The sequence below is a fragment of the Marmota monax genome, unplaced genomic scaffold, assembly GCF_021218885.2.
Source record: "Marmota monax isolate L192 unplaced genomic scaffold, Marmota_monax_Labrador192_F-V1.1 WCK01_AAM20220418_F8-fsc00051, whole genome shotgun sequence".
Classification (NCBI taxonomy): Eukaryota; Metazoa; Chordata; class Mammalia; order Rodentia; family Sciuridae; genus Marmota; species Marmota monax.
The window spans coordinates 6531497-6551945 of record NW_026695202.1 but is presented as its reverse complement, the minus strand read 5'-3'; the positions used below and the strand labels follow the sequence as shown (position 1 = coordinate 6551945).

The 20449-nt window shown below is 50.0% G+C and overlaps 1 protein-coding gene across 9 annotated transcripts in view; it reads left to right on the top strand.

Annotated features, from left to right (window-relative positions):
• The window catches only part of Large1 (LARGE xylosyl- and glucuronyltransferase 1), a 496807-nt gene extending 477094 nt beyond the window's left edge, over positions 1 to 19713 (top strand). For all 9 annotated transcript variants that reach the window (XM_058574193.1, XM_046429385.2, XM_058574197.1 and 6 more), the window contains 3 exons: positions 10159 to 10305; positions 15413 to 15608; positions 18226 to 19713. In XM_058574193.1, coding sequence (XP_058430176.1) covers positions 10159 to 10305; positions 15413 to 15608; positions 18226 to 18423 — 541 coding nt within the window. In that variant the 3' untranslated portion in view covers positions 18424 to 19713. The remainder of the gene's footprint in view (positions 1 to 10158; positions 10306 to 15412; positions 15609 to 18225) is intronic.
• Positions 19714 to 20449: the final 736 nt, after the last annotated feature.

Here is a 20449-nt window from a genome sequence, read left to right as displayed (position 1 = left end):
GGGCCTCCCAGCATCTATCTATTTCTCTCTCTCTCTCTCTCTCTCTCTCTCTCTCTCTCTCTCTCTCACACACACACACACACACACACACACACACGCTGCACACACCCTTCATGGGCCACCTGCTCCCTGGCTCGGTTTGCATCACACACAGGCCTTGTGCCAAGAGGGACCTGAAATCAAAATACTATGGCTGCATCTCAGCCCCAGGTCTCAGGTTTCTCCTCAAACAAGGATGACCCAACCCTGTCCCTCTATGCCCCATGAAAATCATGGAGGACATGAAGCCACAGCCATCTAGAGAGGACCCAGGAAGGAAGATGCAAATGTTTCCAAGTGCCCCCGTGGAGCAGCCTCTGTGTGAGGCTCTGGACAAGTGCTACCTCTATGTGACAACCTAGTCGAAGACGCATGCTTTTATTCTCGTTATACAAGTGAGAAGATTAAAACATAGATCCTTTCCCCAAGGTCATTTGGATTCAAGTGGCAGAATACACTCTCAACTCAGGTCTCTGTCATTCCCAAAGAGCCCTCTCCACAGTGCTGTCCCCCGCCCCCCGCGCAGTGTGTGGCGGTTGCGTTCAGTGCCTTCATCCCCTGTACTCTGACTGAGTCCTTCATGTGTGCCTGGCACCGTGCAAGAGCTAAAAAATTACCATGGCCGAGGCTGGTCCCCAGCTGCAAGCCCAGCAGGGCTGATAGATAATGAGTAGGTGGCCATCATCAGTGACACAGTGGTCCTAGCTGAGCGAGTCCCAGGAAGATGCAGACTTGTCATTAAGGGGGACATGTGGGGAGCCAGCAAAGCCAGCAGAGGTGAGGGGGCATGTGCAGGGGGACCAGCTCGTCCCGCTGGCTTTGCAAAACTTGAGACAGAGGGAGGCTGTCTTGGGGGAGAGCAGAAGCACGCTCCAGCCTGAATTTCTCCTCCCTCCTGTCCTCTTTTAATATCACTCGTGTAGGAGTCCCTGGGAACTTGTACAAGAACCACTTGGCTCCTTTCCAGCTCGGGCTTGATCACACAGCGGGCTCTCGCGGGCTCTCAGGCATGTCACAGCATGGAACTGGGCTGTTGAAGTGGGGGACTCCTAACACTGACAAGCCAGGTTCTCTCCTGGCCTTCTGTGGCAGCCCAGCCTCCAGCCCCGTGGCTCTCAACAGTTTGTCACTTGTGTCAGCCTCCATCATTCATTACCGCTACACAGAGAAGCAGCACAGCCCATCCTGCCATGGAAGTGGACCTTCACGGGGGCAGAGATGGAGCGGGGGCAACGGGAGGGTCCCAAGTGGTTGCAGTATCAAGAGGACAGATGCTCCAAGCAGTCACCTTGGTCAAAGCAAGATGCTCTGCAGAATTCTCCCCAACCAAGGACAGTGGTCTCTGGAGCCAAGGGCAGAATCAGGAAAAGTCAAAGTTAGATTTGACAGGGAGAGGACATTGCTGACCTTAGCCAGATCATGGAGTCAAAGACAGATGATAATGGTTTGAGAAGCTCATGGTGGTGAAGAAAGGAAACAAGGGGCCAGTGCCCATGTGTCCTGTCCCCACCACCCCACCCTGTTAAAGCACTGCTTGTTTCCTGGCCTCAGCCCTAGTCAGTCCTAGGAAACGGGATCTGCCATGTGGTGGCATTGTCCTTTAAGAAACCTACCTGAGCAAGCAGGCTGTGGCTATTGCCTGCTCCCTGCATTCTTTGCTAACCACTCTCCCACCAGCTCCCTTGATCTTGAAGTTCAAGACATTGACTGCTTCTGTTGCAGGGTTGGAAAAACAGACAGGAGTCCCCACATTTGACAACCTTGGCCGAGTAGATGTGTGATTGTCAGTCTTTCCCAGTTCATTCTAAACTGGTGCTGTCCTTATTACTGTCATTGTTATTGTCATGTGATGGTGGTACCTGCCCACTGCTCAGTGGTTACTAATGTACTCAGCCCTCTGAGCTTTGCATCTTCATCAGTCAACTGAGAACACTAGTACCAATGTCATAGGTTGCCCTGATGTTTAATCAGTGATGCAAATGCTGTGCTGAGCTTAGTGCTTCGTCCAAATACACTGAAGCACTTATTTTTGTTTACTGATCAGCTACAATATTCTTTAGCAGTTATTACCGTTTATCAATCACTTACATTATACCAGGCCTGCTTTTGGAGATTCAGTTCTGCTGAATGTCATATGCTTCCATATTGCCAGAGTTCTGCAAATACTGGAACACTTTCTGCTGACTGGCTAAGCCCTGCTTCTGGTCAGAGCACAGCTCTGGGTGCCCTAGGTCTCCGGCTCCCTCTCTCACCACACTTAGAGCTCCATTCTGAGGTTATATCTATTCTTTCCCCTCGGTACCTAATGTCTCTGTACCTAATGTCTCTTCTTTAATATTCATTAGTTAAGGAATATATTATCTTACTTAGTTCTCTTAATAGCCAAGTCCATAAAGTATTATTATCAAGATAAGGAAACAAAAGCCCAGAGAGTTAAGAAAATTGCCCCTGATTATGCAATTACCCAAGTGGTGAAGTCGAGATAGAATCTACATCATCTGATTTAAAACATCACACTCTGGGTCTCATGGTTCAGCCCCCCTTCAAACCGGCCTCCCCTGGGGAGACATTCAGCCCTGGTGTGTTGAAAATCATGTCAGTCGGCTTCTCGTGAAGCAGTGGACTCTATGGTCACACTTCCATGCGGCAGCCATGGAGCTGCAGTTGAAGAGCAGCTGCCTTGGTGCGGAGCAGGGTCTTGGCGGCTGCTGCCCCTGGCCATCCTGCCTGCTCCTCGCCTGCCAGCGCCCCCACTCACTCACAGTACTGGCCCCGCCCCCAGCTGCTTGAGACAGTCCCTGATATAGACAGAGCCAGGCAGGAGGTCCTTTCCAACCCTTTTGTTCCTGTTGAAACATGACTGTGCCTTCTCCTTTCCCTGGACCTGAGAAGCAGGCTCCTTTTCTAACTGCATTTTCCTGGAGATGGCATCCAGTTGAGCTTGTGACACTTAAGCCCACATCAGAGGAAGAATCTGTTTCCAGATACAGGGAGCAGAGTAGAATGTGTGAGAGCACAGAGGTGGGAGTTGGGTTGTTCGTCCTTTGGTAGGAACTGGCGAGTGACTCAAATCCTATTTGCAGGTAAGTTGTGCTCATTCTTGAGACTCCTGGAGGGGTCTAATAGGCAGGCATGCGTCTTTCTAGCTTTATGAAAGGGCTAGGCATTGGTCATGGGGTGTTACTTATTTTCTCCTCTAGGAACCACAAAAGCTAATTTCCTCCACCCTGGGTCACTTAAAAGGAAACTATTTTTTTTTTAACAAAAGAGATACTTGTTACAACTTAGCTGCATGATTTTGCCATAGATGAGTCCCCAAGTCCTCCTTCTGCCATGATAGCCAGGCCTACATCTCGCCACCAGTGTGCATTCAGGATGGGGGATGAGACGATGGCTTGGGGTCCGGGTTCTGTTCCTAAGTAGCTCTCCAATCCTGCCCTTGTGTGACTTGCTGCACTTCTGCAGAGCTAGAGGGATGCCAGTCTGGACAGCATCGCCATCACACCCACCCTTTCCAGGTCTTGGTGGGTGTTCCCAGTGCTCCTCCGGGTGCCACTAATCAAAAGCAAAGCCACAGATGACTCCACACTGCCCAAGTCAATGTCAGTCACCACCTCTCCTTGTACTTGACCTCTCGGCAGCACCTCACTGCTGCTGATGCCTCATGGATACACATCTTTTCTTTTCCCTCTTGATGTGTGAGTGGCCATGAGCCATGGAGTGTGCGTGGTCTCCAGGAGGCAAGGAGGCAGATTTCTGGGGTTAGACCTTAGGCATCTTTGGAGGAAGGGGTGTTCTGCCTACCTTCGGGGAAAAGCCTGCGGCGCTCCCCCCCTTCCTCTCTGCCCCCATGTCCAGTACCCTCCCTACTCCTCGTTCTGAGCTTGCCACTGTAGCCTCCGTGCTGTCCCTTGAGCACACTCCGGCTTCACAGTGAGGTCTGCTGCACCTGGAAAACTCTGACCCCAGACAACACATGACCTGCTCCGCAGAGGGGCTCACGTCTCTCCTTCGTGAGGCCAGCCCTGACCACTCGTCGCCCACTCCCCACCTCAGGCACTCCTAAGCCCCTTCCACAACCCCGTTCTCCCCCCCACACACACACTGTCACTTTCCAACGTACTACAATACTCACCCACTGTGCTGGCTTCCTATGTGTCTCCCCTCACACACTACGAGGTACGCTCCCTGAGGGCAGGAACAGGTACACAGACAGCCCTGGGCATTGTGCAAAGAGCAAGTAACTGAACAGGAACAAAGTGGCAGAATCGGCTCTTGGCGGGACCTCTTAGGCAGCCGTCAAGGCCAGGATTGGTGTCACCATTGTAACCCTGGGCCGCCGGTGTGAGAGGAGGGGAAGCAATTATAACAAAGCCTGGTGTGTGCTGTGTATTATCATCTGCCAGGCTCTGTTAAGGCCCTTTCCACTAAGAATCCATCTCCCCACAGACGCCCTCAAGGACTAACACTGCGATCACCACCCCGTCTCCCAGAACCAGAGACCGCAGAACCAAGAGGGCACGTTGGTAGCCAGGGTGCCCATCACGCTCCAGGGCCCACGGTCTCTTCCTCACTGTGACTCAGAGAGGTGATGTTTTAGTCAGAGTTTTTGCCGCTGTGACTAAACGACCCCACCAGAGCAACTGTAGAGGAGGAAAGGTTTCTTTGAGGGCTCGCGGTTTCAGAGGTCTCAGTCCCTAGACAGCAGGCCCCATCCTCAGGCCTGGAGGTGAGGCAGGACCTCATGGCAGGAGAGTGTGGTGGAGGGACACAGCTCACATCAGGGTGATCAGGAAACAGAGAGAGAGAGTCTCCACTTGCCAGATACAAATATACACCCCACAGGCACGCCCCATTCCCCCTCCTCCAGCTCACCTGCCCACCTCCAGTTAGCACTCAGCGAGTCCCATCAGGGGGGTAACCACTGATTGGGTTAAGGCTCTCACAACCCAGTCACTTCTCCTCTGAACCGTCTTGCACTGTCTCGCACGTGAGCTCCTGGGGGACACCTCACATCCAAACCCTGACAGGCGAGGTCCCAGGAAGCGCACTGTGGCTGTTGCCTGTCTCCTCTTCATGCCAGGGCCCTGGGCTGTTTCCCTGGTTACAGACCCTGCCTGCAGGCAGAGGACAAAGTTAAAAAGACAGACAGAGGGAGGAGAGTGTGTGAGGCCAATTGCCAGGGTCTGTCTGGGGTCTGGTACCCGAGCGCTGGGGAAGCCCGTCCAGCGGGCAGCCCGCCCTTCCCTGCCATTTCCCGGGCTTATAGTGAGCCCCGCGGGAGGCTGCGACCTCACAGCCTCCACTCATTCACTGGGCTTAGGAAGCCTCTGGACTCACTCGTGGTGCCCTCTGCCCATCAGCTCTACGGGAGAGGGGCGGGAACCCCTGGCACACTCAAGTGAGTTGGGAGAAAGGGGCCGAGGGAATGTGAGACACCCCAGAGGAGCTTCAGGGCTCGGCAGATGAGCTCTCCCAGCACATGGTTTCCCTGCCGGCAGCCACCCCGCACTGGAAGAGGTAAATCTACTGTGATGAAAACCCGGGTTGTTTTGGACATGAAGAAAGATTCAGAAGGCTGGCGGGAGATGAAGGTCCAATCCTCTGTTTTCATAGATGAGCAGCCAGCAAGCCAAAAACTGTCCTGTTGCAAGGAGTGTGTTACCTTTCTGACTGTCCCCTGCCTGCGCCCATTCTCTCGCCCTGAGCCCACCAGCCCACTGAGCTGCAAAAGGGGAAGGGGACGCATTGCTAATCTAAGCCAGCTCCGCATGAGGCTCTAGAACCCTGCCCGCCAGAGCTAGCATCGGCATCTTCACTTGTGGGTGAGGCACCTGTGACTAGAAGGCTGTTCAGTGTGCCAAAGGTCAGAAGAAAGGGGCAGCTGGGCTCCCAGACACTTATGTGTGGGTGTTCCCCGTCTTCTCAGCAGGGTCCCCCGGTGCTCGGGTAGATGAGCCTGAGTTCCTCAGCCCAAAACGTGGCCATAGGTTTATGAATGATTTTGCAGGGATTTTTTTTTAAATATTAGCAAGAATTCCTTAAGGCAGACACTCTATGTTACTACTATTAGTGTAAAGTGATTTATATTTTGGGATGAAGAAAATTTACATATATTTATCAAGAGTTAAAAATTATTAATCCATAGAGATTTCTTTCCTCTTGACTACTCTGCCCCTTCTCTCTCCACATTTGGCAAGGATCTTGAACAAGAAGCAAGGCAGTGTATCAGCCAGGGTCCTCCAGAGAAATAGAACCAATGGGAGAGATAGAGACACAGAGAGATCTAGAGATATGGATGGATGGATGGATTGAAAAAGATACAGAGGGTCTAAGGAATTGGTTCACATACTTGTGAATGTTGGCAGGTCTGCAATCCATAGAGCAGATCAGCAGGTGAGAAATGCAGGAAGAATTTCTGTGTTAAACTCCTGAGGCTGAGTTCCTTCTCTCTGTCTGTCTCTCTGTATTTTTATTCTGTATTTATTTTATATTTTTCCATATTTTAATCAATGCATTATAATTATGAATAATGGTGGGCTTCGTTGTTTCATACATGTGTGTGCAAATGATATAACATTATACTTTTTTCCATGAAAGCTCAGTATTTGTCTTATCCCTTTAGCTAACTGACAGCCTTATCAAGGGTAATCTTTCCTTAAAGTAGTTGTAGATGTTCTTTGCACCTACAAAGTATCTTCCCTGTGACATCTAGGCTAATGTTTGGCTAACACCAGACACAGTACCCTAGTCCAGTGGACATATAAAACGAACTATCGTAAGCAGCAGTTGTGAGTTCTGTGCTCTGTTCGGGCTGGGCTTGGCCCCAGGCACTGCCACATACACTCTGCTATTCCTCATCAACATGCTCTACACGTGCACAAACTCTGGGACCCAGATTGGTTACAGTGACTTGCCCAGGAGGCCATCTCTGATAGAGTCAAACCTGGCTTCCAGGATTTTCTGATTACCACTCCACAAGACTGCCTTCCAAAAGCTTCAGTGTGAAGAATTTAGATTCAGCAATAGAAGATAGAAGTGTCACTCAGCTTATCAGGACTGGACCTGGAACTCAGGTCTCCTGGCTCCCAAGCCCGCCTTCTTGCACACCATAGCGCCCCCTGGCTTCCAGAAAATTCACAGTCCCTGCAGACTAATGCTGGCAGCACATTGTTCACCCCAGGCCAGCAGGTCCCAGCCGAGGCAGGATGTTCCAACTGTGCATGCTGCAGAGGGACCCCAGCTGTCGTTACCTCCTCAATAAACAGATGTGCTCAGAGTCTGGGCCCTGCAGCCACTTTATTGCTGAGACAGCCTCATAATGAGATACTTTCAGGGCGTCAATATCGAAACCTCTTTGAATGGAGCCTGAAATGGACCTATCTGGTGACAAATCCATCTTTGTGGCAGTTTGCATTTCAGGGAGATTAAAAGGAATTTGCAGAAAGTCCTCCAGAATCTGATGCTGTCCATGCAGAGGGAAATAAGGCTGGCGAGGGCTCCATCTGTAAGGCCTGCTGCTCTCCAGGTCTATTTACTCTGGATATTGCAGAATATCGATTAGGGTTGTTTCATTGCAAGGAACAGAAACCAATGCAAGGTAGTTTAATTAAAATAAAAAGAAGTTAAAGGAAAAGAAACAAAAAATTGGGTGGTACATCTTATGGAATCAAAGTAGGATTTGGAAAAACAATACAGAAGCATGAAATTAACCAGGGCAGTTCTAGGCCTCTGCAGAAGAAGTTCCAAAGCCCTCAGTGCCCTGACAGAGCGCAAGTCGGCTGTAAAGTTTCTCAGTTTCTATTTCTGTGTATATTTCCAAGGGTGAGAACTAGACTCATTCAGCTTGTGTCATGTGTCTACCCCTAAACAGCCTGCCCTGGCCAGGGGTGTAGGGATCCAGGCAGAGCTCTGTGAGTTGTTCCTAAGTGTACTGGCCACAATAAAAGGGTCAATTATTTTTTTTAATCAGGACACTCCCAAAATGGCTGCTGGAATAACTGTGAATGTAATATTAATTATTTGAGGCTTACATGGGTAGAAGACCTGGTATTTAGAGATCTCTGTGCCTATGGTATGCATGTGTGCATATATTTTTCCCTAATGAACCCCTTTATAATTCAGCCCTCTCAGTCTCCAACTCAGTTTCCGTTGCATCATATCTTAAAATCACCAGCTGCAGATGCAATCTTGTGCCCCAATTTAGAGATACTTATCCTCAGGCTTTTAACATATTAAGTCATTTAGACAAGATGCAAACACCACCCCAGCTGAGGACAGCTGTTTGTTACCCTGTATCTCTAAGGACCAAGCACATAGTAGGTGCTCAGTATTTGCTAAATGAGTAGCAACCATCCACCAATATAGGGACACTTTCTTCCATGCCCTGAGGTCCCAGGGGCTTTGCCATCTTGACCCAAGAATATAATTTTTTTTGACTCATGTCCCATCCTTACCACCTGGACTCAGTAGGTAAGGTCCACATTTCCTAGGGAACAGGTAAAGGGCCACAGCTCTGCCATATGTAGTATAAGTTGGATATAAAAGAGATGCTGCCTTGACCCTAGATGCCCCGTCATGGAGGAGGGAATCGTGAGTGTTTGAAAACTGACATCATTGTTCAGACAGACAAAGCAAGCCAGGACAGGCTGACTCACAACTCTGGCCCTCACACTGGCTAAGTATAGCTCACCCCCATTCTCTCTCACTGCCATCCTTACAGATCTCCTCTGAAATAGTAACATGAGGACTCTACATCACCTGGTGTAGAGTTGACTACAGCATAAGAATAAAAAATGAACTAGAAATGACATTCCAAGGGTTCCACATGAGCCTCCAGTTCATCTCTCCAGCTACCTCTTCTCCAAAGGGAGCTGGTAAGAACCTTAACCCAGAGTGGCTTCAGAAGACATTCTGACCTGGTCCACATTCCCCCTCATTGTTCCTTGACACCAAGCCTGGCCAATGTCCTTCTTGGTCTGTGTTTCTGTTCTGTGCCACACTGAACTGGGGCAGCGTAATTACTGATAGTAGGACTAGTCTTTGCAGATCAGCCTTAGTCCCTGTTCATACAAAGGCTCAAAGTTTTGTTCAGTGGCGTGACCTTAGTAATACAGCAATAAGCTCTTATAGGCTACGGGGAGGGAGGGTGCTTCTTCCGGTATTTTTCAAAATGTCTTCGAGTACTTATTATTTCCCCAAGGGAGGCTGCTTGCTCTCTTCTGGTGATTAACACAGTGATAATGGCATTGAGACTCAGAAGTCAGTGGTCTGAGCAGGAAAGTGGAATGACGTACCACATTCGTAGCCAACAGAGATCATAAAGATCAAGGTAGGGAGTAATGACAGTCTCCATGCCTGCCCTGCACCTGGTGTGCCAAGCAGTGTCGTCACCTTGCTCACAGGACCTCCAGGAGGCAGACACTATTGCCACCATTCTGGAGGAACCCAAGGTAGGGAAAAGCTAAATGACTTGGCCAGGATGGCAAGACTCATTAAGTGGCATTACCAGGATTCAAATCCAGTCTGTGCTCACTCAAAGCATCATGCCGGGTGGCCCTCCCTGAGCTGCGGTTCCCTTTCCAAGGATGGCCGCAGAGCTGGAGAAGAGCAGACAAATCCAGAGGTCAGGAGCATCTCCAGGCAGCAGAGCCGAAGGCTGGGTGTGAGGCAGGAGCTAATGAGAGATTGCAGAACTCTCCCCCGGCACACGGCGGACCAGAGCTCTGACATGCCTGGCTGGGTGCTGGCTGTTTAGGGACAGTCGGGGTCCGGGGGCACAAGTCTGGCTCCTTTCAAGACTCAGGGTCCAGACTGTTCTTCTGGTTGAGAAATCACAGGCTGGTAAATCTCTTGCCAGGTTTGTGGCCACCTGCTCTTTGGTGGCCAGTGGGAGGAGGGGTAGAAAGTCCTGTGAGCCCTTCTGCTGCTCCTGACTCTGGAAGGAGCACCCCACAAGTGTGCAGGAGGCTGCCCCAGGCCTTCCTCTTGGGTTCCCTGTGCAGCATTTGGGAAGCTGCCCAGCCTCTCTGGACCATTCACCACCAACCCTCACAAGGGAAGGACTTTGGCCTGGAATCACAGACACCCGCTCTTTCTCTGCCCACCCCCTCTTTCCAGGAAGTCTGTCATCCAGCTTGACCTCGCCAATACCAAGAAAGCGATGATTGTCCCCGCCTTTGAGACACTGCGCTACCGGCTGTCTTTCCCCAAGTCCAAAGCAGAGTTGCTGTCAATGCTGGACATGGGGACCCTCTTCACATTCAGGTAAGTGGCCCTCACTGCTATCCTCTGGGGTGCCTAAAGGACTTCTTTCCTGGGAAACCCAGACACCAAAGCTGTTAACCCAGAAGTTGGTGGGGGTAATATGCATTGGTCCATTGGAAGGCAAAAATAAAGCCAGTGTCCTTGCAACCCCCCACCCTGGCCAATGCACATAGTTTGCATTGTACATGGACGACAGGTGTGTGTCTAGGTGGACGGGCATGTTTAGGTCAGAAGGCCAGTCATGCTTCTTTTCATGTTTTTCTAAACTGACCTCAGACCCCTTCTCCATCTCCTGACCTGAATTCTCCTTGGGGCATTCCCTCTCTGGGTAAACGGTTTCATTCTGTGAGCAGCCTGGGTGTTCCCTTTTTCTTTTTGGTGTGAGTGGTCTGTTTTCTAAGCCCTTTGGGACTGCGATGAGCAGTAGTTACTTCAACTGAAAGTCACCGAGGTGACACCAGAGTTGCACAGACCCCCTTCAGGAGCTGACTTTCCTGCTGCCCAAGTGACAGCTGCAAACAAAACCCTCATTTCCTAGGACCTATGTCCTGCAGGGACCTGGCAGGGAGCTACCCTGCTTCACATCCAGAAGGCCCCAGGAGACTCGGCAACTGCACAGGTGCAAATGGGTTCTGGCTCTGGAGCACAGGCCTGGGCAGCATGATGTGTGGCAGTGGGGGACAGGGGAGTAGGAGTCCCGCTGGGTCTCTTGATTGAGCAGTCAGAGGAGAGCTGTGCTTCAGCCTGCTTTCTGTTAAAGTGAATCCTCGAAACAATGTAGGAATGGTCAGCACTTCCTTGGAGTTCAAAAGCATACAGCTCTAGGCAGTCTGAATTGTCGTGCAAAGACTGTAGTCATAGCAACTTAGGTTTTCATCTCATACAGCTTCTAGAAGTTTCTAAAGGTTTCCTCCAACTATTTTGTGAAAATAACTCCATCAAGTAGGATGTCCATTCAGCAGTTTAGAAATTACCGGTTTTGTACGTTTTATGGAATGGAGAGGCCCTGGAGGTACCAGGACCCCACCCCATCCTTTGTCCTCCATCCAGAATTCTAGAAAACAACCTAGAAGGGCTAATTCCCCCCAAACCACTGCTTTCCAGAAATTATACCAACTGCCATTTGTTGAGTGCTTTGCATGAACCGGGCTCTGTGATCAGCCCATTTAATCCTCAGAACAAACCCGAGGTAGATACCGGAAAGAAACAAATAGACCCTGAGGTTCTGAGAGGTCAAATAATTTGCCCATTGAAAAGCAGCCAGGAAATGTCAGAGCCAGGATTCAGCCCGGCCTGAGGGACCACTGAACCTGTGCTCTTCACTGACCCAGCACCGGGCTGCTGAGTCCTGACTGCTCACACAAAGCCACGTTTGAAGCTGCAGAGTAAAAACCTACTCCTGGAAATTCGAGACCAAGCCTTCATCTGAGGCCCCTGCAGTTGCCATAACCTGGTGGCTGAACACCTGGCAAGTTTCCAAGATGTTCTTCCTTCCATCTCCAACCCCAGGTGCTTTGAGAAATCATTTCAAAGCCATGTCCGTGGGCGTGAGAGCTGGGGTCCGGCCTGCTGTGTCCGTGATTACTGCTCCCGCTAACAGCTTGCAAGCCACCATGCCAAGTGCTAAATTACAGACCTTCCCTCCGAGAGATTACTTTTGTCACCTGCTCTCCAAGTAATGAACACTTAAGCCTCTGAGCAGCTGAAAGCAACTCCCGGCCATACCTGGACACCCCTCCACGTCCTCTTGGGGTGTGGCTCTCGGAGCAAGGACCCTGGGAAAGTAGCATCTCATCGCCTGGGTCCTTGTTAGAAATGCAGAGTCTCAAGCTCCAGCCAGAAGTCCAGAATCAAAAACCCTGGAACTGGAACTGACCTTCCCCGTGTCTCTGACGTGTACCTGAGCTTCAGAACCTCTGCTCAAAGTGTCCCAAATCGCTTTCAACAGCGTCCTGTGAGGTGTAGCCAGGAAACAGCCATCTGAGCCCTGTTCTGGAGGCTACCTGATGTGGCTGGTCCCCGTCCCAGCCATGCCCTGAAGTCCAGTGTCTGTTGGACTGACAGCAGGTTCCTGGGGGCAGTTTTCAAGCTGTCGCTTGCTTTAATGGCAGGTTAATTGTAACGTCCCTGCATCCTGTTCGGCCCAGCCTTTCAGCAAGCTGTCAGCATTCCAGACTGAGCAGCTTCTCTCTGCTCAGCCAGACGAAGGGAACTGACCCATCCCTGCCCTTCCCGTCTCTCTTTTGTGTATTGTAATAATCCCAGAATTTAGATTTGAAAGATGGAGAACAAACAAAACGTTCATCAGTACACTGACAACACAGACAGCGAGACCACTGTGGACTGACATCCTATTCAGGAGGCGAATGAGGAAAAATAATGAGAATGTTCTCAGTTTTCAAGGAATCACCACGCATCAGACACTGCCCTTTGCACTTTATGTGAATTAATTCACTTAATCACCAGGGATTATGATTTCCTTGTTTACCAAGACAAGGCAACAAAGGTGCCGGGGAGTTATCCTGTGGACACCTGCTGAATGACAGAATGCACACCCACGACCAGCATTCTAAACCATTTTGTTAAACTGCCTTTAGGGACCTAGTATATTTTGAATGTCTCTGGCCAGCTCTCTGCCAAGTTCTTCCCATCATCTCAATTCAACAAGATAGGTGTTGTTTACCCCAGCTGACACAAGAAGAAACCAAAGCCTAGCTAAAGTATTTTGTTATGCAAGATCCTCAGCTCCTGAGTGGTAGAGGTGGGATTTGAACCTTGGCCCAAAGACTCAACTGTGCTGTGTTTGGAACCTATAGGCTCCTGGCGGTCACCCATGCTGGGCAGATTCTGTCGAAGGCACTAAGTGTCAAGAGTAGCTGTTCCAAAAAAATGACAAGTAGAAAATCAGCTATTTGTGGGTGTAGTTTTTGGCTGAGGCTCGTGATTGACAGCTGTCACAATATTCTTTTTCACACTCCACTAAAGTAGCATTACTCAGCCTTTTTCCAGTTAAGTGACTGGTTTTGGTGGACAACGCTGCAGTGATCGGGCTGGGGGTCAAGGCCCTGCCTTCCCCAGCCTGCCTGTCTCATCCAGCAGCACATCTTATGAAAACCCACCTATTGGTCAGTGCCCATTCAGCCACACTGAGGGTTGGATGACAGTACAGTGTCAGTAAGGGACGAGCAAATGAAGGGAGCAGTCGCGTTCTGTCATTAGAGCACGCCCTGCCACCCTCAGCCTGTACAGAGCCTTCCCTAAGGAGATGACACCCAGCACTTCCTGTTCCTTTCTCCTGCAGCTCCTCTGTCAGGTTCCCACCCTCCATTCTGTCTCCCCTGCAACCGCCAGAGCTATGTGTGGAGTGTTCCTATCCCACTCCACACTCCTGTCTTGTGTACCCCACGAGTTTTAGGTTCCTCACTTGTTCACTCCATTATTCAATTTGAGTGCAACCATTGAGTGCTTGTTCCATTGTCCAGAGAACGCAGGGAATGGTGACGTACAAAGACTGTTTTCCAAAAGTGGGTCAGAGTGCTAGTCTTGAGCTTGAATCCCAGCTCCACCACTGTACAATTTATAACCTGATGTTGGGTAAGTTGTAAGAATTAAAAATCTGTATGGGCCAGGTGCAGCAATACATGCCTGTAATCCCAGTGGCTCAGAGCTATAGAGGAGGATTACAAGTTCAAGGCCAGCCTCAGCAACTTAGTGAGGCTCTAAGCACTTATCAAGAACCTGTCTCAATTTTAAAAATGAAAAAAAAATGGAGGGGTGCTAGGGATGTGTCTCAGTGGTTAAGCACCTCTGGGTTCGATTCCTGGTACAAAACAAAAATAAAAACAAAAAATACACACACACACACACATACACACACACACACACGCTACGTGCATGTTTTTAAAAATAGTTCTAATACATAGGGTTAATAAATACTAGCTTCTTGCCATTGTTATATGGTGATATTCATTTTCTATGCTGTAGAACAAAGCACCACAAATATAGCAGCTTAAAACAGTGGAGTCTGTGGTCCAGACCCAGAGAGTTGGCAAAGCCACAGTTCTCCAGCCCACATGCTGCCCTTCCCAGCCCTGGGGCTGCTGGTGCAATTCCTTCCCTTGTGTGCAGGCTGAGGTCCCTGTGCTTCTGCTAGCTGCTGGCCCGTCACCCCTCTCAGCTCCTGGAATCTAGTCCTCTGTCCTGTGGCCCCATAGAACCCTCTGCTCTCAGAGGGCTCCTCCTTCTACATCAAGACCTGAAGGTTCATGTGATCTAGTCAGACCCACCTCCATAACCTCCTGTTTAATTAATCCAGGGCCACCCAATTAATAACCTTAACTATGTCTACAAAACTCCCTTTTGCTGTATAATATAATAATCACAGGAGTGGTGTCCTACTCATAGGTTATGCCCCAGAGAGTCACCAGTAGGAATAATTGCAGTTGTCAACGAGAGCAACCTGTAGTTGGTTCCACAGAAATGACAGAGCTCCCAGGAGCTCACTAACCTTTTCACAGGGAACATCTCATTATTGAAGGATGTGGACAACCAATGGTATCAGTCTCCTGGGGCTGCTATGACAAAATCCTTAAAACTAGGTGGCTTCACATGACAGAAATTTGTTTTCCCACAATTCTAGAAACCAAAAGACCAAAGTCAAAGTATCTACAGGTTCATGTTTTTCCCAAAGGCTCTAGGGAAGACCCCTTCCTTGCTTCTCTCTGCTTCCTTCCGGTGGTTGTGGGCAGTCCTTGACACCCCTTCATCTGCAGACAGGTCCCTCAGTCTAATCTCTACCTCCATCTTCCCATAGTAGAGTTCCAGAGTGTGTTCCAGAGTGTGTCTGAGTCCAGATTTTCCTCTTCTTATAAGGACACCAGCCATTGGATTAAGGTGGGCCCTAATCTTGACCTCATCCTGACTTGACTATATCTGCAGAGAACCTATTTCCAAGTAGGTCACATTTCCAGGCCCTGGGTCAGGATGTGAGCATGGTTCTGCAGGGATGCAGCAGCCCACCTATTAGTATCTCTTCTTCCCTCAAATCAGCCAGCTCTGGAAAGGCCTCTTCCTTCCCTTCACCAAGGGCTTTCCTCTGTGTGCCCAGGTACCACGTCTGGACAAAAGGCCACGCACCCACAAACTTTGCCAAGTGGCGGACCGCCACCACGCCTTACCGGGTTGAGTGGGAGGCTGACTTCGAGCCGTACGTGGTGGTGCGACAGGACTGCCCTGAGTATGACCGGAGGTTTGTGGGCTTCGGCTGGAACAAAGTGGCTCACATCATGGAACTGGATGCACAGGTGAGAACAGCGTCCACAGGTGCTGGGGCTGGGGACAGAGGCTTGGATCTCACAGCTGAAGGGTGACCTGGGGAGAGAAAACAGGGTCTGAAGAGGGAGCAAGATGTGTTCAGGACCCAGAGTGAGAACCTGGCAGTGCTGGTCCTCAGGCTGTGGTTCTCAAGCCATTGCTTTCTTCCACCCTTGTACGAGAGTCAGATTCCTGATACTGCTCAGCACTCAGCCTCTGAGTTGCAGAAGGGACACAGAGAATCCTAAGGGTTCCATGTATTTGGCACTAAGCTCACCACAGGCACGGCTCACCTTTAACTAAAAGAGTGGTGATTTTTAGGCAACATTTAGTCTTTTTAAAAATATTTTTAAAAACTTTTTTAGTGGCAGCCACATCAGTGTATATAGCAGCTCAATTTACAGTAGCTAAACTATGTAACCACCCTAGGTGTCCTTCGATAGATGAATGGATAAAGAAAATGTGGTACATACATTCAATGGAATATTACTCAGTTTTAAAGAAGAATGAAATCATGGCATTCACTGGTAAATGGATGGCGCTGGACAATATCATGCTAAGCAAAATAAGCCCATCCCCAAAAACCAAAGGCTGAATATTTTCTCTAAATATGGATGCTAATTCGGAGTAAGGAGGATGGCACTAAAGAAGAATACAGTTACTTTAGATTAGGTAGAAAGAAATGAAGGGAGGGGATGTGGGGATAGGAAGGACAGTAGAATGAAACAGACATCATTACTCTATGCATATATGTGACTGCATGACCAATGTGATTCTGCAACATGTCACTCAGAAAAATGAGAAATTATATCCCTTCTATGTATGATATATCAAAGTGCATACATGCCTTCTATTGACATGTATAACTAATTAAAACATTTTAAAATTCTAAAAATATTTAAAAAATGGAAAGCAAAAAAAAAAATTCTTTAGTTGTAGTTGGACACAATACCTTTAATTAATCAATTAATTTATTTCTGTGTGTGCTGAGGATCAAACCCGGGGTCCCACACATGCCAGGCAAACGGTCTACCACTGAGCCCCAGCCCCAGCCCTAGTTTTGAAACCCTTCATTTATTCAGCTAATGCTCACTGAGCACCTGCTTCAAAAGAAGTCTTTTGCAAATTTTAATAAACAAGAAACAAGGGTTCTGCACAGGGCCAGAGAGTAAATATTTCGGGGCTTTGTCCCCTTTGCTACTGCTCAGCTCTGCCACAGGAGTTCAGTTGTGGATGGTCTCTAGACAAAGGGGCGAGGCTGCGTTAGCACAACCTGTAAATGTGAGAAAGCCAGCAACAACCAGGAGCTCTGGTCGAGTCAGGAGAGGATGCCTGAGTGTCCCAGCCCCCATCTTTTCTCTCTGTGCAGTTCCCCAGGGTAACTATTCCTTAGCAAGACCATCCCAGATTTGGGAAAAGTACAGATTGGATGCTCCGTGTTGGCCCTCCATGAGCTTCACCATGGGGACTTCGCAATGGTTCCACTGTGTTTAAGAGCAGTCCCAGGTGACTGAGAACCACTGGGCCTGAGAACCGCTGATGTCAGAAGAAAGTGCTAGAACAGCATCCGTATTGCACGACAGAAAGCTGTTTTCATAGCACCCGATGGGAGCCCAGAGCTGCCCGCGGGCTGCAACGTGGTGTCAGCCTCAACTGGTGCTTGAAAGAATGGTGGTCTAGCGTCCAGCCAGGTCGTGAGGTGAACCGGTTCAAAGAAAGCTCATCTTGCGGTACTTTGTTTCTGCAGCTTAGCAGAATAGTGTTAAACATTCTCCTTCCTTTGCCGGGAACACATCAGACACGATTTTACCCTTTCCGTGACTTAATGGGGGCACACCTGACAGGTCACAGAGCTGCGCCCAGGGGGCTATCGGTCCTCTCAGGGCGCTCCGTCCCTGTGCCCCAGACACAGCCGGGCTGGGCGAGTTCTCGCGTTTTCTCTTCGCGGTTTCTTCCACCCCTTCCTTGCTCGGCTGTCAGTGTTGCTGCCTCGGTGTTCCACCTGGGATGGGTGCCGTCCCCTGTCCCCAGTTGACCTCTCTGGGTTTATCCTCCTCTGCTCTGAGCTGGGGAAACAGATGACCAGGACCAGGAGTAAGAGGCGTGCTGCGTTCCCTGGGAGTTACGTGTCCTAAATTTGTGTCACCAATTTTGGCTCTTTGGAGGCAGGCCTTTTATTTTTGGACTAAGTTTTTATCTGGGTTCTGCCAGGTCGAGGACACTCTGTAACGACAGGGCTCGTAGGAAGGAAGAGTCGGGGACAGCTTTGTCCTTGAAAAGCTTCAGTCCTGTGCCGTGTTTGTTTTTATTTCTTCTTTTTTTTTATGTCCCCTCTTTTGAGCTGAGCTGTGGATGTCAGTCGTTGGGACAAGAGACCGTCCCATTTTGCCTCATCCTAGAGCGACCACGTGGGTGTGCGCTCACGTCTGTCAGGGCCTTTGAGGGTCCTGGGGGCCAGCTCAGCGCTGTCCCTACAGTGGTGCATCCAGGCAGATGTTATTACTTCCACCTTGATGATGAGCAGCCCAAGGCTCAGATCGGCCGCCTCCTGTCCCCCAGGTGGTTGATGAACTCGGCGTCACCCTCTGCCCTTCTCTTTCTCTCCAGGAATATGAGTTCATCGTGCTGCCCAATGCCTACATGATCCACATGCCCCACGCCCCCAGCTTCGACATCACCAAGTTCCGTTCCAACAAGCAATACCGCATCTGTCTCAAAACCCTGAAGGAAGAGTTTCAGCAGGACATGTCCCGCCGCTATGGCTTTGCCGCCCTGAAATATCTCACGGCCGAGAACAACAGCTAGCACCGAGAGGCCACCGCTAGGGAGAGACACCACAGGGGACGAGCCACTGGCTGTTTGGGGCCCAGCCTTCAAAGTCAAAATTGAGCTTTTTGGGGTTTCGTTTTTTTTGTCCCTTTGGCCCTGCCGAGCTGCTCTCCCTGCAGAGATCTTGACAGGGACGCAGCCAGCTGCAGAGAGTTTGGCATTCCCAGGGCGTAGAATTCTCAGGCCTGGCAACACAAGTCTCCTCAAGAAGGGACCTAGAGGGGAGAGCGAGGAAGGGGTTATCATCTTATCACAAAGCCACAAACCAAGTCAGGGCTTCCAGATATTCTTATGGCTTTTTAATAGTCATGGGTCCCCTCGTAGCTGGAGGTGGGGAGTCAGAGTGCTGGGGATTACTCATCCCGGGAAATAAGAGCACGTCATCTCGTCCTTCAGAGGAGACCTTCCTTACCCTGCAGCGTAGTTCGGCACCCAAGGGGAGGGGTAACCAAGGACTGGAGCTAGCCATTGGGAAGAACGCCATGGGGACACCGGATACGGAGGGGCCTGGAGTTGGGCTGGTCGATTCTTTATCCTCAAAGTCACTCTTGTTTTCTTTTGATTTGCTTTAGTTTGGGGGATTAAGTTTATTTTTGGTCCCGGAATCCAAACTAGAAAATCTGGTCCTCTCAGGCTCTAAAGGAAAGTCAACTGCCTCAACCAACGTCCCCTGTCAGCAGTGGCCCAATGAGGAGGACAGGAATCTCCAGCAACTATTCAGACCTGGGTAGCTGGCGCTCCTCACCCGAGGGCCCCCTCTCCAGGACCCAGGGCTGCAACGGGGACTGCAGAGACACAGCTCCTGGCGTGCAGTCACGTTTCTTTGGGCAGCGGCTGGGTCACGAGGAAAGGGCTTTGAAGGAACCGTTTCCGTGCACACAGAAGGGACAACCCTCTCAGGCCTTCAGAAGAACTCGAGGCATTCCCGGGTGCCCGATTCTGAAGACTCGTGTGACCCTGGGGGAGGCCCCCGGGAAAAGGATGGAGCTGGGGTTCCTCTGTTCTTGCCCTCTTCCCTGTGGAGGGGAAGAGGTGGCGACCTGAGTCTCCCCTGGGGACCTGTCCAGGGGGGCAGGCACCTTCACCGTTCCACAGATCGAGGAGACACTGGACTTTTTACCCGTTTTCTTTACTCTTCAGTATTAATGTTGTGTTTACACTGATGAGAACACACGAGTGGACGCCCTGCCCTGCGCTGGGCTGTTTGTATGGCCTTGCCATGTGACCAGGGAAAGCAGCACTCAATAAAGGAAAGTACTGACTGTTTCTCCCCCGCTCCCTCCGCTCCTGTAGGAAGCTGCAGAGACACCCCCACAGGGTGAGCTCGAAAGGCAGCTTGAACTTCAGCCTTTCTTTTCTCTCCTTGCCTGAGGTTAGGTCTCACTTTACCCTCTAACCCTCAAGCCATTTCCAAACTCTCCATTTAGCTTCTGTTCTCACCACAGAAGTCTGGGGTTTTATTGCACCCCATGTGCAAATCGTGGGAATCACTAGAAAAACGAACTTCATGGGTCCCATGGTCCTGCCAGTCACACATCCCTGATTTTGAGACCACTGCCTGTGTTACCTGCTCAGGTGGAGGTGAACCTGAGCCTTCGAGCAGAAATGGGAAAACTTCAGTTAGGACTAATTCTCACACAGTTGTGGATAAATCTACATCTGTGTGTAGATACAGATAGAGAGTGAGAAACAGCATTCACGATTACAGAAGTAATCCATGCGCACTGTGAAGAGTCAGACAGTACCCAAAAGCATTCAAAACACATTCAAGTCCAAGTTCTTTGGTGATGTGCTGGGGAGAGCCCCTGAAGGCCACAAGGATGTCTGTGTGCTTCTCTCTCCACTTCACTTCTTGGTGATCTCCCCCACCAAGTGCTGCTGGAGAAATATTCATAAGCAGCACCCACTGCCTCTTGCCTTCTCCTGTATGTGCGCACACACACACACACACACACACACACACACACACACACTTCTCTTCCTTCCCTAGAGAGGCCCATGT